This window comes from Salvelinus namaycush, chromosome 4 (assembly GCF_016432855.1).
Source record: "Salvelinus namaycush isolate Seneca chromosome 4, SaNama_1.0, whole genome shotgun sequence".
Lineage (NCBI taxonomy): Eukaryota > Metazoa > Chordata > Actinopteri > Salmoniformes > Salmonidae > Salvelinus > Salvelinus namaycush.
Window position 1 is genome coordinate 39,702,378 of NC_052310.1, and position 17,869 is coordinate 39,720,246.

General features: G+C 44.1%; 1 protein-coding gene across 1 annotated transcript; it reads left to right on the forward strand.

The window, feature by feature from the left end:
• Positions 1 to 2,122: 2,122 nt before the first annotated feature.
• On the forward strand, positions 2,123 to 16,857 carry LOC120045858 (protein delta homolog 2-like). The gene is made up of 5 exons (XM_038990791.1): positions 2,123 to 2,136; positions 14,321 to 14,347; positions 14,937 to 15,067; positions 15,166 to 15,313; positions 16,035 to 16,857. The coding sequence occupies exons 1-5, from the start codon at positions 2,123 to 2,125 to the stop codon at positions 16,855 to 16,857; spliced, it is 1,143 nt and encodes a 380-aa protein (XP_038846719.1).
• The last annotated feature ends 1,012 nt before the right edge of the window (positions 16,858 to 17,869 follow it).

A 17,869-nucleotide genomic window follows, 5' to 3' on the forward strand; every position in this document is an offset into this window, starting at 1 on the left:
TCCAGTTCAAAGCAGGGCTCGGCCTTCCGAGTGGCGCAGCCGTCTAAGGCACTGCACCGCAGCGCTTGAGGCGTCACTACAGACCCGGGTTCGATCCCGGGCTGTATTGCAGCCGGTAGCGACCGGGAGACCCATGAGGTGGCGCAGAATTGGCCCAGCGTCGTCCGGGTTAGGGGAGGGTTTGGATGTCCTTGTCCCATCGCGCTCTAGCGGCTCCTGTGGTGGGCCGGGCGAATGGTGCGGCTGGCTTCCGGGTTAAGCGGGCAGTGCGTCAAGAAGCAGTGCGGCTTGGCAGGGTCGTGTTTCAGAGGAAGTATGGCTCTCAACCTTCACCTCTCCCGAGTCCGTACAGGAGTTGCAGTGGTGGGCAAGACTGTAACTACCAATTGGATATCACGAAATTGGGGAGAGAAATGGGTAAAAAATGTAACAAAAAATAATAGGGCCCATGTTGGCTCTCATTAGCAGCTCACAAAGTTCCATTAGGCTATAGCGGGAACAGGGAAGGGGCCAGTTGTTGCCCAGCAGCCACATTCACAACGGCAATTCAATGGAATCCCAGAATGACAATTGGGAGATTACTGAGAAGTAAATGAAAACTCGAGCCAAGTGTAAGGCTGAAAGCTATTGCTCCAGACCCCTTGCTCTTAGTTTGCTCCATTCCAGGGATAGCTGGAAAGGTCAACTTGCCATTGCATAGAAAAGTGAGAACAGCACCTTCATCTGGATAAGACATTTAGATGGACCTGGATAGGGTCGAGTCGGCTGACTGCCAAGTGGATATCAAAAATGTAAGTTCAAGTGCTGTGTGGCGGCTATGCAAATGTGATATACCTGAGTCACTGCATACTCTAGCCATTTAAATGGTTTAGCAGACTGCTGTAAGCAAAGAGAACACGGTCACATGTCAGATAGGTAACTAATAGCAACGATGCAACACGGTTGGAGGAGCAGGTTTATGCAGTAACCTTGGATGCAGTATCACTGCAATAATCTCAAGAAGACATAATGGTAAGTGGGTAGATTTGTATGTTGGGTGGTGCTGAGAGAGAGAGAGAGAGAGAGAGAGAGGTGGCACTGGAGTGGTGTGGTCTTGTTGTAAATGTCCAGTATTAAAGATTCACACAATGTTGTGAATTATTGAGTGAGTGTCAGTTGCCTGTCGAGGTGATCGGGTTTCTTTCAGTTTGATCTTTGGAGGAGTTGGAGGAGTGTTTCAGCACTCCTGACTTACTCCTGACTAACAGCATGATACTGAGTAAGCAAAGACTGAGTAAGCAAAGCCCCTCTTCTGAGTTCTGGAACTACTGAGAAATAAAGCTAAGTAGTATGGGGAAGGAGATGATACTAGGTTTTGTTGGCATCAACAGTTGTAGCTGTTTCTCTCCAGGACCAACCCTTGTCCTTGAATGCCATCATGTCTGAGCTGATTTATAACTGGGACACCTGGTTAAGTGTCCTTTATCGAAACGATGACAGCAGAATAAGAGTTATGAGCCAAGATGTAATAAACCTGCAGGCCTCTGCGACGGAATGTCTCACTCCTGTTCTGTAACCTTTGGAGACCCCTTTGTGGCCACAAAGCATGTTCACCTTATGGTAGAGCTGGGACGATAAACCGACACCGACCATACGGATCACTTTTTGCAGGCATTTTGCTGATATCGTTCATTACGATAAGTAGCCTAAACTAGAGAAATGTGAACTATACTACAGAAATGTGAACTTTTGAAAGGAAACAAGTTTGCTAATATGGGTGATTGTTAATGGGACAATTGGTGGCTACAATCATCAAACTAGAAGTAGTAGTTTAAAGGACATTTGGTGCACATTAATGTTATAAACGTATCGTTCTATTTATCGTTATCGCATCAATTCAGACAATTTATTGCAATATGTATTTTTGTCCATATCGCCAAGCTCTACCTTATGGTAGAGATTTATGGCATGCCAAAGATAGATGTCCCATCATTCGAGTCCTGTGTATCGGCACAAGGTTAACCTCCTAAAGCCTAAGGAGGAATCTTCTGTGCTCCATTTCAGATCCCCTTTGCACCATGCCTCTGAGAGACTCAGTCACGCTGCTGCTCTGGAGTTGCTGCGTACTACTGCTTGTCCACCAATGCGAGGGTCAAGGTAAGGCATTTGCTGCATGTCAATCGGTGCCCTACATCCTATAGTACATACAGTGGGTTCCGAAATTATTGACACCCTTGATGAAGATGAGCAAAAATGACTGTATAAAATAAATCATTTACTGTGGGAATTGTGATTGAATCAACATTCAATGCAACATACCAAAAACAAAACGAACAATGCAAGACTTACAGTAGTATGCAAAACTAACTATGCAAGAAAACATTTGGTAGGCAGAACGCATCGGAGTAGGATTCTATTTCATTGACAGGCACAACTCAGGCCTGTACTCTACACAGACCAGAGTGCCATAACCAATCAGAGCTGCAGTAGGCCTATATGCAAATAGACCATTGCCATATATGGATCTGTACCATTCACTTTGAACTGGACTGTTTTTACAGCGTGAGCGGTCATGAGTAGATGCGCTTGTTTTGAGATCAAAATGAGAGCTAAATGTAGCGACGTGTGCACATTTGTACATATGTTCATATCCTTTGCTAGTTAGCGAGCTATTAGCCCAGTTATAGATAATTTGTAGTCCTCAATGGGAGAGTGATTGTTTCCTACAAGAGCATAAAACGTGTACATTTCTAGACAGCTTTGAAAAGTGAGTCAGGTAAAGAGTTGTATTTTTTATTTTATTTTGTCTTAAAGGGGTAGTGTTGCATTTTGAGACAGCCTTGAATAAGCTAAGTAGCCAATACGTAGAGGGTAGCATAAGTTGACTGATTCTCTGTAATAAGTGTATTTGGAATAATGATGCATTTACTTTTTGTGAAGTGGTTTCTTGCATCAAACTACACAACATTTTCAGTCACCTCCTTGTCTGAAGGACAAGTGGATAAACAGGTTAATGTCAAGCCCTGCATGTTTTTTTTCAAACATCTCATGGGCCTACATTGAACACCACACATTGGCTGCCACTGTAGGCTGAATGAAAGAACAGCTGTTTCCATGTTAAAATGTTATGGGATGCATTTTTTCCATTGTTTTTGATGGTAGGCCACTCTGGTAGCCCTACATTATGATCAAATAGTCACAGTAGCCTACTTGACCACTGTTAAACTAACTTAAAGCAGGTACAACCTCAGTGTTCACAGTAAACGGGCCCGGAAGTTGCACAGAATATTCACAACGTTCAAGTTTGCACTCAGCAGACCTGAAATTAGCTCAGTGACAACATTTTTTTGAGAGAACATTGATTGTATGCTAAATCGATTGTCATTTGTCCAAAAAATTACAAAAACATATATCTGAAAAAGATAGGGGTCAAAATGAATCACACCCGTTTTCAATACCTCACCTTGCGAGGATAACGGCACTGAGCCTTTTTGTAAAATGTTTTATGAGTTTGAGAACACACTGGGAGGGATCTTAGACCATTCCTCCATACAGAATCCTTCCAGATACTTGATATCCTTCGTCTGGACTGTCCTCTTCAATTCAAACCACAGGTTTTCAATGGGTTTGAAGCCTGGGATGGCCATTGCAAAATGTTGATTTTGTGGCCAATGAACCATTTCTTTAGCATACAATATAGCTCCGTATTTGAATTATTTATTTTATCCAGTCATTTTTTGCTCATCTTTATCAAGGATGTCAATCATTTCGGATCCCACGGAATATGTACTCCTAGAGAGAGAGCCCTGGCAACTGTGCATGTGAGTGCATCTGATACTGTATGCTGGGTAACTATCAGGTTTAAGCCAAAGGATCAATACGATTTCTGCTGATAAAAGTAAACAAACCTCTGTTCAAAACATACATCAGAAGTAGTTTGATATAGAATTATTAAATACATCATTTCAATCAAAAGAAACAAGGACACGTCATCATTTAAAAAAAAGAAAAACGTTGTGTGAAACAGCGAATGTGTAGACTCAATAAAACATCGTTTAAAGCATGAAGTACAGAGATTCTTAACCGCAATTCAATTTAAACTTTGAACATTGCTGTCTGTGCATGAAGAATCATGTTCTTGAATCAGTCATAATCTGCCCTCAGTACGGAGTGCAATATCACAAACAGAGGTGCTTTTTCTCTCCTCCCTTCGCTGTGAAATTCCTGTCTGGTTAAAGAATGTGATTCATTTTTGCGTCGCCCCCTGGGGTGAGAAGGGAAGCCGTGATGTGGTAGGAGGCATTGTGACAAAAGGTGTGACACGCGTGTCAGAAGACAGGAATGCCCTCTGTGTTACAGCAGTAGTCAATAGCCATTGGGTTTGCTTTAAGGATAAAGGATCATAGAGCCTATCCTGGCCTGTCTACGTCTCCAAGCCTTGCCAAGAGCCTCGGAGCCATGGGATAAGGCAGTTGATGCTCCCTGCTCGGCCGTCCTACCTAAATATTTTTCTAGTGGCACAAGCAGCTGGAGTGGATACAGAGATTGAATGATCCTTAATTTCTCAAGGATCTGGTTACGATTCTCTCAGCTCCTTCAGACGCTGGTGCCCCCTCGCACGTCCCTCCTCACCCCCTTCCTCCTTAATCTGGACTTAGGGCACACGTGCGCGTGGGCTGGCGGCCGGCACGCGGCCCGTCTTGGGATCAAAATGGAGGAAACCAAAACCTGTGCTGCGTGTATAACTGGCACCAAAGCACTTGCCGAGGCATGAGCAGGGGAGGATGGGAGGGGGGGATAAAGTTTCATGGCCAGGAGTAAATTTAGATCCCTCTGGTTTTAACATGAAGAGACTCAGTGAAGCCCGGTGTGTAAAGTACCCCTCCAGAGAAGCACTGGGCAGCTTGCAGGCCCTGAGGGCCAGACTGGGGAAGAAAACAGCACCTGTCCCCCCATGATTAGATGGTAAACCAGAAGCTCTTAAAGAACACTGCTCCAAACAAAGGACAGTGTGTTTAACAGTTGGTGGTCCAGTCATTATTTCCCATGATTATCTGGTGATACATAAGCTAGTGACAAGGCCCTGGTCCAAAGCCTGGATACATACGATATCACCACCCAGCATTCTACGAATGACAAGTTGACAACTGAATAAGTTACTACAATACTACAGTATACTGCATATACACAGTTGTCATTGTTAATATTCTGGCAATGTTTATACTGTATAGAATTTTTTGTTATCTTGCTCAATAATCAGTCAGCTGGGGGACTTCGTACTGATTAGTTTAGGACAATTTTTCCTGATTCCAAGTCTTCCGGGATGTATTCTGTTGCTGATACTGAGCCCTGGGTCTAGTTGGGGCATGTGTGTCTTCATGGTTCCAGTCTTAGCAGAGCTGGAGGGAACCTACTACAAACACACAAAGCCCACAACAGGGACAGGGAATGGGGCTGACCAGACAGGCTTCCCTGGCAGACAGTGGCTGGGACTAGTCTTCTCTGACTTGCTGCAGGGCCAGCAGCAGGAATGAGAGGCAGACGGGAGGGCTGCTGTACTTTCCTGGACCTCTGAGAGCAGGCTGACTTGTCTCATCAGTCTGTCCACACTCTGCAGTGATCAGACGGCTGTTTGTCCGTCTACCCTGGCATGCTCATTCCCTCCCTACGGACATGTGCATGATATGTGCAGTATGGCTACCCAAGCCTTTGGCGCACGCCCATCCTGCATACTCCTTCTCCTCTCTGTCCCTCTCACTCTTCTCACTCATTGTGATGCTCACTGTGGTCCAACTCAAACTGCAGGCTAGTTCCACTTCCATCCCCTTAACTTCTCAATATGTCTCTCTTCCTACCAGATATAACACACTTCACACAGCGCTTCAAGAGCCTTTGAAGTTTACTCTAATAAACCATGCAGAAAAAAGTTGGAAAGAAAAGGGCCTCCACGCAACTTTACCACTAGGGATGAGAAATTACAGAAATATTCTCTCATCTAAACCGGAGGCACTGACAGCATGGGGTAAATTGCACCTGAAGGATTGTTGATGGTGTCTACTGTGACATCCTCCATGCCATTTAATGACGCCGAACAGAACAAGCAAATGGCTGGATCACGGCTCAATTAAATTGTACTTGCTTTACGTACACAGTAGCATTTTAACATATTTCTTTCCGGTGGTCATATAAAATTGCAAAACGTTCCTAGATAGACACGGATATATAATGGCAGTTTTAATTAAATTCAGCCTTAAGTCATATAAGATGAGACAAGTCTGTTGTTATATTCAACGAAACGTGCTTTTAAAAGAGCACAGTTTCATTTTTGCATGTCAAAAACAGAAATTAGGTCTCTGAAAATAACAGCTTACTGCAATATTCCCATTGTCTGTGGGATTTATTTTTTATTTTTATAGCTTCCCTGTTTAGAATACATGAGCTAACGCATTTCATTGTTCAAGGTCCGCTTTGTTGCCACGGACACGGGGCTTACTGCAGCCAACTGTCGTGTTGTTCATGGAAAATGCCTGCAATTCCACATCAATCCAATGACTTTCTGCAGCATTGTATGCATTCACAACTGAAGGATATCTCTATTGTCTTACGGTACATATAATTGCCAAAGCTACACTACTCTAAATGTTGAGATGTGAAGACGCAACAATGATAAGAAAAATAGTCAGTTGAGCTGAGAAACTAAAGCTAACAGACTAGGCTATACGAGAAAATGTACTATTGTATATCAAAGAAAGAATTTGTATAAATTACTGCTCAGGTAACAAAGAGAATAAATGTTTTACTGCAAGAACTCTGCTCTACAAATCTCTCTATATAGTGACAGGGTTCGGGTACAGTACTACAGTGTGGGAGGTGAGACAAGGAGTGATTGTGAATTCCAGTGGTGTTTGGGCAGAGTTTGTGCGGGCGGAGACATGACTGTACGGCATTCCTCTCCTCCCACTGCACGCGCTCCCCTCGTGCGGCTCACCGCTACCACACGCACCCCACACACCCTACCTGGCAAGCCCCCATTATTTACTATAGCCAAGTACAGACAGTACATAGGTATGCCTAAGGCCAGCCAAATCAACTAGTAACAACAGCTGATGACAATAAGAGATTAATCACATATCCCTTTAGTAGTAAATGCTTGCCAGTTCATGGGGATGTTTAATAACTCAGCAATGCAGCTTGAGTTACCTTTCTGAAACCAATAGCATATAATTCAGTCAGAATCATATAAAACCCCAAGTGAAATCAAAGTGTGTGACTCATCATGTGGGCATTCGTCTATCCTCGTCCCCACTCCCAAGGTTTCAAGTTTCAAGTTTTATTAGTCGAATGTACAGGATACACATGGTAGACAATGTCCAACAAAGTGCTTATTGTAGGTTCCTTCTCCACAATGCAACGACAATAAGAAATAATAAAAGATAAGAATACAAACATGAAGTAAACGGCTCAGTAGAAAAGAAGAAACATTTTACCATAAGTATAATACAGGAAGGCACAATTTACAGTGCAATATGTACATGTATCAGGGATTGGGGGGAAAGTGTTTAAATTGAACAGTATTAGAAAGAGTAAATGAGTGGGTGTGTGCGTGTGTGAGTGCATGTGTGCTAAGGTGAGGAGAGTCAGTGCAGGTTGTTAGTCCAGTTTAATTAAGTGTTCAGCAGTGATGGTTTGTAGATAGAAACCGTCTCTGAGCCTGTTGATATCAGACCTCATGCTCCAATACCATCTGCCCGACGGTAAGGGAGTGAACAGCTCATAGCTGGGATGATGCTGCAGGACTTCCTCAGGCACTGTTTCAAGTATCTGTCCTGGATGGGTGGGTACACGGCCCCAGTGATGTACTGGGCTGTCTTCACTACTCGCTGGAGGTCCTTGCGGTCGTGGACGAAGCAATTCCTGTACCAGGCCGTGATGCAATTGGTGAGGAGGCTCTGGATAGTGCAGCGGGTAATATTTGGAGAGGACCCAGGGTGGAATTCCGAATATCTTCAGCAGTCTGAGGAAGCAGAGGTGCTGTTGCGCCCTCTTGACTAGAGTGGTGGTGTTGATGGTCCATGTCAAGTCATCGGTGACGTGGACACCAAGGATCTTAAAACTGCTGACTCTCTCTAATGCAGTCCCGTGGATGTGGATCGGGCGTGTTCCCTCCTCTGCTTCCTGAAGGCAAAAATATATTCCTTTGTTTTGCTGATGTTGAGGAAGAGGTTGATGTCCTGGCACCACAATGCTAGTTCACTTACCTCCCCCAGCTCGTCGTTGTCGGTTATCAGGCCTACAACCGTGGCGTCGTCAGCAAACTTGATGATGGAGTTGGCGTCGTGCAAAGCCACACAGCCGTGGGTGAACAGGGAGTACAGCAGAGGACTGAGGACACAACCCTGGAGAGTCAATGAGAAGAAGGTATTGTCAGGATGGCGCCAACGTAGAGAAGGCCGACATCTTACGAGTTCCAACCCATCGATGCTATTTAGTGACTTTTTCATGTTAATATTTATGTTTTTTTGTGCAGAAAGTTCATACTATTATCAAATATGACGCCAAGCACTTCTGGACATCAGATTGACAGTTACTAAACTCGATTTTGACTTCAAATCCGACTTGAGAAATGGGTCCTTGGCGCCCTCCAGCCAGTGTCTACACTCCTCTAATGCCAACTTCAACGCCAGGAGCTCCCGATCGCTAGTTCCCCTCTGCAGGAGACAGTTTCTTTGAGTAATATGCACATGGATACAATTTTTGTGGATTACCTTGTCGTTTGGACAGGAAAGCCCCCAGGCCCACTTCTCACATAGGTGTTCCTTTTGTCCAGGTGGGAAAGGGCATTGTGGAGTGCAATAGAGATAGTATCATCTGTGGATCTGTTGGGGCAGTATGTAATACGGCCAATATACCACAGCTAAGGGCTGTATCCAGGCACTCCGCGTTGCGTCGTGTGGTGCATAAGAACAGCCCTAAGCCGTGGTATATTGGCCATATATCACACCCACTTGTGTCTTATTGCTTAAATATACACAATATTTTGTTGCACCCCTTTTGCCCTCAGAACAGCCTCAATTCGTTGGGGCATGGACTCCAGAAAGTGTCGAAAGCGTTCCACAGGGATGCTGGCCCATGTTGACTCCAATACTTCCCACAGTTGTGTCAAGTTGGCTGGATGTCCTTTGGTGGTGGACCAGAAACTGTTCATTGTGAAAAACCTAGCAGCGTTGCAGTTCTTGACACACTCAAACTGGTGCACCTGGTACCTACTACCATACCTCATTGAAAGGCAAATCTTTTGTCTTGCCCATTCACCCTCTGAATGGTACCCATACACAATCCATGTCTCATTTGTCCCAAGTTTTTTAAAAATCCTTCATTAACCTGTCTCCTCCACTTCATCTACACTGATTGAAGTGGATTTAAGAAGTGACATCAATAAGGGATCATAGCTTTCACCTGGATTCACCTGGTCAGTCTATGTCATGGAAATAGCAGGTGTTCCTAATATTTTGTACACCAGTGTGTGTGTGTATATACAGTGGGGAGAACAAGTATTTGATACACTGCCGATTTTGCAGGTTTTCCTACTTACAAAGCATGTAGAGGTCTGTAATTTCTATCATAGGTACACTTCAACTGTGAGAGACGGAATCTAAAAAAAAATCCAGAAAATCACATTGTATGATTTTTAAGTAATTAATTTGCATCTTATTGCATGACTTAAGTATTTGATACATCTGAAAAGCAGAACTTAATATTTGGTACAGAAACCTTTGTTTGCAATTACAGAGATCATACGTTTCCTGTAGTTCTTGACCAGGTTTGCACACACTGTAGCAGGGATTTTGGCCCACTCCTCCATACAGACCTTCTCCAGATCCTTCAGGTTTCGGGGCTGTCGCTGGGCAATACGGACTTTCAGCTCCCTCCAAAGATTTTCTATTGGGTTCAGGTCTGGAGACTGGCTAGGCCACTCCAGGACCTTAAGATGCTTCTTACGGAGCCACTCCTTAGTTGCCCTGGCTATGTGTTTCGGGTCGTTGTCATGCTGGAAGACCCAGCCACGACCCATCTTCAATGCTCTTACTGAGGGAAGGAGGTTGTTGGCCAAGATCTCGCGATACATGGCCCCATCCATCCTCCCCTCAATACGGTGCAGTCGTCCTGTCCCCTTTGCAGAAAAGCATCCCCAAAGAATGATGTTTCCACCTCCTTGCTTCACGGTTGGGATGGTGTTCTTGGGGTTGTACTCATCCTTCTTCTTCCTCCAAACACGGCGAGTGGAGTTCAGACCAAAAAGCTCTATTTTTGTCTCATCAGACCACATGACCTTCTCCCATTCCTCCTCTGGACCATCCAGATGGTCATTGGCAAACTTCAGACGGGCCTGGACATGCGCTGGCTTGAGCAGGGGGACCTTGCGTGCGCTGCAGGATTTTAATCCATGACGGCGTAGTGTGCTACTAATGGTTTTCTTTGAGACTGTGGTCCCAGACCGTGGAGCCCCAGACCGAGGGTGATTGACCGTCATCTTGAACTTCTTCCATTTTCTAATAATTGCGCCAACAGTTGTTGCCTTCTCACCAAGCTGCTTGCCTATTGTCCTGTAGCCCATCCCAGCCTTGTGCAGGTCTACAATTGTATCCCTGATGTCCTTACACAGCTCTCTGGTCTTGGCCATTGTGGAGAGGTTGGAGTCTGTTTGATTGAGTGTGTGGACAGGTGTCTTTTATACAGGTAACGAGTTCAAACAGGTGCAGTTAATACAGGTAATGAGTGGAGAACAGGAGGGCTTCTTAAAGAAAAACGAACAGGTCTGTGAGAGCCGGAATTCTTACTGGTTTGTGGTGATCAAATACTTATGTCATGCAATAAAATGCAAATGAATTACTTAAAAATCATACAATATGATTTTCTGGATTTTTGTTTTAGATTCCGTCTCTCACAGTTGAAGTGTACCTATGATAGAAATTACAGACCTCTACATGCTTTGTAAGTAGGAAAACCTGCAAAATCGGCAGTGTATCAAATACTTGTTCTCCCCACTGTATGTGTATATATATATATATATATATATACACACACATATATACACACACCCACACACTACTGTTCAAAACTTTGGGGTCACTTAGAAATGTCCTTGTTCTTGAAAGAAAAGCAAATTCTTTTGTCCATTAAAATAAGATAAAATTGATCATGAATACAGTGTAGACATTGTTAATGTTGTAAATGACTATTGTAGCTGGAAACGGCAGATTTTTTATAAAAAATCTACATAGGCATACAGAGGCCCATTATCAGCAACCATCACTGCTGTGTTCCAATGGCACGTTGTGTTAGCTTATCCAAGTTTATCATTTTAAAAGGCTAATTGATCATTAGAAAACCCTTTTGCAATTATGTTAGCACAGCTGAAAACTGTTGTTCTGATTAAAGAAGCAATAAAACGTGCCTTCTTTAGACTAGTTGAGTATTTGGAGCATCAGCAACAGAAACAAATAACTTTTTTCTGAAACTCGTCAGTCTATTCTTGTTCTGAGAAATGAAGGCTATTCCATGTGAGAAATTGCCAAGAAACTGAAGAGCTCGTACAACGCTGTGTACTATTCCCTTCACAGAACAGCACAAACTGGCTCTAACCAGAATAGAAAGAGGAGTGGGAGGCCCCGCTGCACAACTGAGCAAGAGGACAAGTACATTAGAGTGTCTAGTTTGAGAAACAGACGCCTCACAAGTCCTCAACTGGCAGCTTCATTAAATAGTACCTGCAAAACACCAGTCTCAACATCAATAGTGAAGAGGCGACTCCGGGATGCTGGCCCTCTAGGCAGAGTTCCTATGTCCAGTGTCTGTGTTCTTTTGCCCATCTTAATCTTTTATTTTTATGGGCCAGTCTGAGATATGGATTTATCTTTGCAACTGCCTAGAAGGCCAGCATCCCGGAGTCGCCTCTTCACTGTTGACGTTGAGACTGGTGTTTTGCGGGTACTATTTCCAGCTACAATAGTCATTTACAACATGAACAATGTCTACACTGTATTTCTGATCAATTTGATTTTAATAGACAAAAGAAATGGCTTTTCTTTCAAAAACAAGGACATTTCTAAGTGATATTATTACACACACACACACACACACAGTCGGTGCCATTTAAGATGGAGGACCATTTTTTCCCCTCATGAACATGGCCTTATTTCTATCACAGCATATTGGATGACTGTTTCACCCAGTTCAATGTAAACCCAGTTCAATGTATACAATATCGTTCAAAACTTTGGGGTCACTTAGAAATGTCCTTGTTTTTGAAAGAAAAGCACTTTTTTTTGTCTATTAAAATGACATCAAATTGATCAGAAATACAGTGCGGGGGCATGTAGCCTAGTGGTTAGAGCGTTGGACTGGTAACCGAATGGTTGCAAGATCGAATCCCCGAGCTGACAAGGTAAAAATCTGTTGTTCTGCCCCCTCAGCTAACCCACTGTTCCTAGGCTGTCATTGTAAATAAGAATTTGTTCTTAACTGACTTGCCTAGTTAAATAAAGGGTAAAAAAATACAGAAGATCGGACTATTTGGTAAAAGACCAAGTCCATGTTATGGCAAGAACAGCTCAAATAAGCAAAGAGAAACTACAGTCCATCAATACTTTAAGACATGAAGGTCAGTCAATCCGGAACATTTCAAGAACTTTGAAAGTTTCCTCAAGTGCAGTCGCAAAAACCATCAAGCACTATGATGAAACTGGCTCTCATGAGGACTGCCACAGGAAAGGAAGACCTAGTTACCTCTGCTGCAGAGGATAAGTTCATTAGAGTTACCAGTCTCAGAAATTGCAGTCCAAATAAATGCTTCACAGAGTTCAAGTAACAGACACATCTCAACATCAACTGTTCAGAGGAGACTGCGTGAATCAGGCCTTCATGGTCGAATTGCTGCAAAGAAAGCACTACTAAAGGACACCAATAAGAAGAGACTTGTTTGGGACAAGAAACAAGAGTCCTTTGGTCTGGAGTCCAAATTGGAGAGTTTTGGTTCCAACCGCCGTGTCTTTGTGAGACGCAGAGTAGGTGAACGGATGATCTCTGCATGTGCGGTTCCCAACGTGAAGCATGGAGGAGGAGGTGTGATGGTGCTTTTCTGGTGACACTGTCAGTGATTTATTTAGAATTCAAGGCACACTTAACCAGCATGGCTATCAGAGCATTCTGCAGCGATACGCCATCCCATCTGGTTTGCACTTAGTGGGACTATATATATTTTTCAACAGGACAATGACCCAACACACCTCCAGGCTGTGTAAGGGCTATTTGACCAAGAAGGAGAGTGATGGAGTGCTGCATCAGATGACCTGGCCTCCACAATCACCCGACCTCAACCCAATTGAGATGTTTTGGGATGAGTTGGACCGCAGAGTGAAGGAAAAGCAACCAAAATGTGCTCAGCACATGTGGGAACTCCTTCAAGAGTGTTGGAAAATAATTCCAGGTGAAGCTGGTTGAGAGAATGCCAAGAGTGTGCAAAGCGGTCATCAAGGCAAAGGGTGGCTACTTTGAAGAATCTCACATATAAAATATATTTTGATTTGTTTAACACTTTTTTGGTTACTACATGATACCATATGCGTTATTTCATAGTGTTGATGTCTTCACTATTATTCTACAATGTAGAAAATAGTAAAAATAAAGAAAAACACTTGAATGAGTAGGTGTGTCCAAACTTTTGACTGGTACTGTACATACACACACACACAACAAAAAATGTTTAAAAAAATGCTTAGGCGGCCCGGCTAAGGATTTCAACGGCAGAAAAAATCCATGATGTTGTAAGGAAACACCACACACGTGGACGACCATCTGTCTTGGGTTAGAGGTCATAGTGCCATTAACATCCGATCGAGCCCTGAAATCCCTCAAATACACAAACGGCTGTCATACAGACATGCTTATATTCTGACTTGACAATTACTGAACCACCAGTATACTTCTCAGCAATTGTGGTAGAATTGTGAGGAATAAACTCCCTGAATTAAAACATTCTGTCGACCTGCCTACATCACAAATACTGTTTGAAATACAGCACTGTCATGATCTCAATTAAGCTTTATAGTGCATAACATTTTGTTGTTTCCAGCTTGCTGCTGGAGGAATACAGCTGTGGGGTAAATGCTTACAAAAAGTTGAAATATTACAGATAAGGAACATTCATCTGTTCAATGAATAGGCATATCTAATTAATGACAACTATTAAGTCTGAATGTCAGGGTAAATCTTGGATCTGTCTCTGAAGCAAGTGTTTGCTTTCTCTTACAGTTCTAAATTGCACGTGTAATGTGACCAACAGTCGGTGTGAGGAGAATGCGGTGTGCAGGTGAGGTGAAACACGACGCTGAACAGCATCTGAACAGTGATATGTATCTTACTAAAGCATGTTTCTAAAAATATATATTTGAATATGTTGACAGGGTAAAAGATGGTACACTGGTAGTGATGACTCCATCGTATTTCAGATATGAATATGTTAACTATGTCAAGCATACAGTATATGACAATACCCTGCTGTAGACAGCTTGGCTGTCGAGACGTTGTTATTCAATTATTGCATCCGAGTTCCTAGAGTGTACGGTTCTCTTTTTCTTTCTCAAGCATATATGCCAAACCTATAAAGCCATCATTCAGGCCCACAATTGTCTGGTGTCAAGCCTATATCCTTATCACTCTCTAGAGAAGGTCACACTCAAAATATATGAGTGTTTCTACGAAATAACAGATAAAGTACCGTACAGAGCAGGGCATTGCAGAAGTTATTTTGTTAAGTATGGGCGCCCTCCTGTGTCCATCGTGGAGCGGCTCCGCATTATTTGACAATGCCACTGTATATAAGAGTATATCTCCCTGATCATGAGGGTGTGTCGGCTACAGAGTTGAGAGCTGATCTAATTGGCTGTGCTGTATTCCAGCTGTGACCCGGGTTGGGAGGGGCAGCAGTGCGACGTCTGTGTTAGAATGCCAGGCTGTGTCCATGGATCATGTCACCAACCCTGGCAATGCACATGCGAGCCTGGATGGACGGGACGCTTCTGCGACAAAGGTGACAGAAAACATTTGTATGTATCCGACAATCCTAATCTTATTTGTTGAGTGAGTGGTAGCGCAGTACTTATTCACCACTTCTCTCCTCTGCTTCAGATATCCATGTGTGTACAAATGAGGCACCTTGCCAGAACGGCGCCACTTGTTACACAAACATTTCAGGGGAATACTCCTGCCTCTGCCCCAATGGATTTTACGGGAGGAACTGTGAGCACAAGACAGGACCCTGTCATAAGATCGGCAGGTGAGGTCAATTACCAACACACCAGAAAACAATCTATGGAACAATTTTCTCTCAGGCCTACTGCTTCTGTCTTAATCAAAACAAATCACTGTGAACAACAAGTTCAATCCCAACCAGTGGCTCAAAACACACGTGTATAGGAATGAGTGGACATCTCAGACTATCACACGGGAAACTAGTGTGTGAATTTCGATAATCAGTATTTCTCTCAGAGCCTGTTCGATGAGTGTGTTTCAGTGTGTGTGTTAGTGTGTGTGTTTTGACTCTGGCATCCCAGCCGGTCCCCTGATGGCAGTCAAACACATGCAGACTGGCACTGGCCGTGTAGCAGCCTGTTCAATTTGTATCCACTGGAGAGCAATCATGTGAGTTAATGGGCTCATTGTCGGCCAAGTGAGTGGCCTCTAGTACTAACAAACACATTGTAGCAAGTTATCTACACTACAGCCTCCATGGAGTCCCCAAATCACTGGCTGTTACCAGGGAAACCATGCAGGCCAAAGGGACAGACTCTGGGGTAGATTTGTCTTAAGGTGCCAAATCAATGCCTGATTGAATGTAAACAGTGATCATCACAGAGTAAGCGCCACACATTTACTTACAAATCAGTTGGAGGCCCAGGTCCATATGAAAAGGCTTGGGTTGAGGAATCAATTCAGCATCGAAAATCTATTCAGAACATTCCCTCTGGGTTTTTAGTGCTTCTGTTTTTATTTTTCAGGTCTCCATGTAAGAATAGAGGGCAATGTGAGGACAGTAGCGGCTATGCACCAGAACTCTCCTGCCGCTGCCTGGCAGGCTTCAGTGGGCCGCGTTGCGAGACCAACATGGACGACTGCCTAATGCGTCCCTGTGCCAATGGTGCCACCTGCCTGGATGGCATCAACCGCTTCTCCTGCCTCTGTCCCGAGGGCTTCACGGGCCGGTTCTGCACCATCAACCTCGATGACTGTGCCAGTCAGCCCTGCCTCAACGGAGGGCGCTGCCTGGACCGTGCCAGCACCTTCCACTGCCTCTGCAAAGCTGGGTTCACTGGCAAGACCTGCGAGGTTCCCCTACGGAGCCCAGAGAGCCAATCACCCATCAGGAGCTCCCATGGCTGGGCTGGGGGAGGAGAGGGCTGGGGCAGGGTGACTCAGGCCAGGCCAGACCAGATCACAACAGGGGGGAACCATTCTCAGGGCAGCAGTAACAGTAATAGTGGAGACAGGCTGCTGAAGATCTCTGTGAAGGAGGTGGTGACCCAGTGGGGGTCGTCTGGCCTGTCGGAGGTGCAGCTCATCACCTTGCTGGTGCTGGGGGGTATGACGCTGGGCGTGGTGGCTCTCACAGCTAGCCTGGTGCTGAGGGGGTATTGGCAGGACCGCTGTGCCAGCTGCCGGTGCGGTCCCAACCCCCGCCTGCACCCGCTGAGACACAGAGACTGCCAGCCGACCCCGCAGAGCCACCTAGTCACAGTGGAGCAGGAGTGTAAGATCAGCTTCCTGCACACGCCCACGGCCCCCGAACTGGAGAAGAAGAAACTGAACACTGAGTTGATTTAGGCTAGATTTACCATCTCCATAGCACTGAACACAGGACAGGAGCAGAGAACAGACTGCTTTCAGCAGAGGGAAAGCCATGTTCTAAATCCCAATCCTGCCTCCATGACTGATTGTCTTCAGTACTGACAGTCAAAATACAGACAACATACCAATCTAGGTATCGATACCTAGAAAGACGCAGGACCAAGAAGAGACCAGTGGGTATGTTCAAGGAGAAATGGTAGGGGAATGTGTTTGACACTCCTAACAAAAAGAGCATAGTCCTAATATGACGGATTATTGCTTGACCACAGGGGTAAGAGGTGCATAACGATAAAATATACTCAAGTTTTTTGGTGACTTTTGTCACGGACAATTAATGTGTAATTTGTCCATTCTCAAAATCTGCTGTTGCGGTTACTTGGCATGAACTGCATGTGAGATAGGCGTACTGACAGACAGCTTTGGAATGTTAGCCGAGACAATGCCCTTGCCATGTCAACCAAATTGGTGTACCGGTATTTGTCAATGCTGTTGTAGTCACAATATTAGGCCAAAATGTTAGGCTTGAATGCAGATGTGCAATCCGCCCATATATTTCCAAATGGGCTCAGACATCACAGCCTGAACAAATTCCCTGCTTACAGCTCTGCAGTGTACAGAATTCAGACAGAAACAAATATTACCTGAGTTCGTGTCATGTTTCAACACTGTACTTTTTATATGATTGGCTAAAGAACTGCAACATATACTTTGTTAAATTATAATTGTATTATTTTGTAAAAAGTAATGTCTATTATGTCAACATTGAAACCTAATTGAGATCTGCTATTGCTGTATGATGGTTACAGATGTAGGATCTTAATTTGAGCCAGTTTGCTACAGTAGGAAAATAATCTTGCAGCAACAAAGAAATGTGAATTATTATGTGGATTATAATTAATGGACATTTTTGTGAGGGAAAATCAAGTCTGAAATTACTAAATGGAAATTAAACTTCAGACGCCTATTTAAACTTAAAATACACACGTTT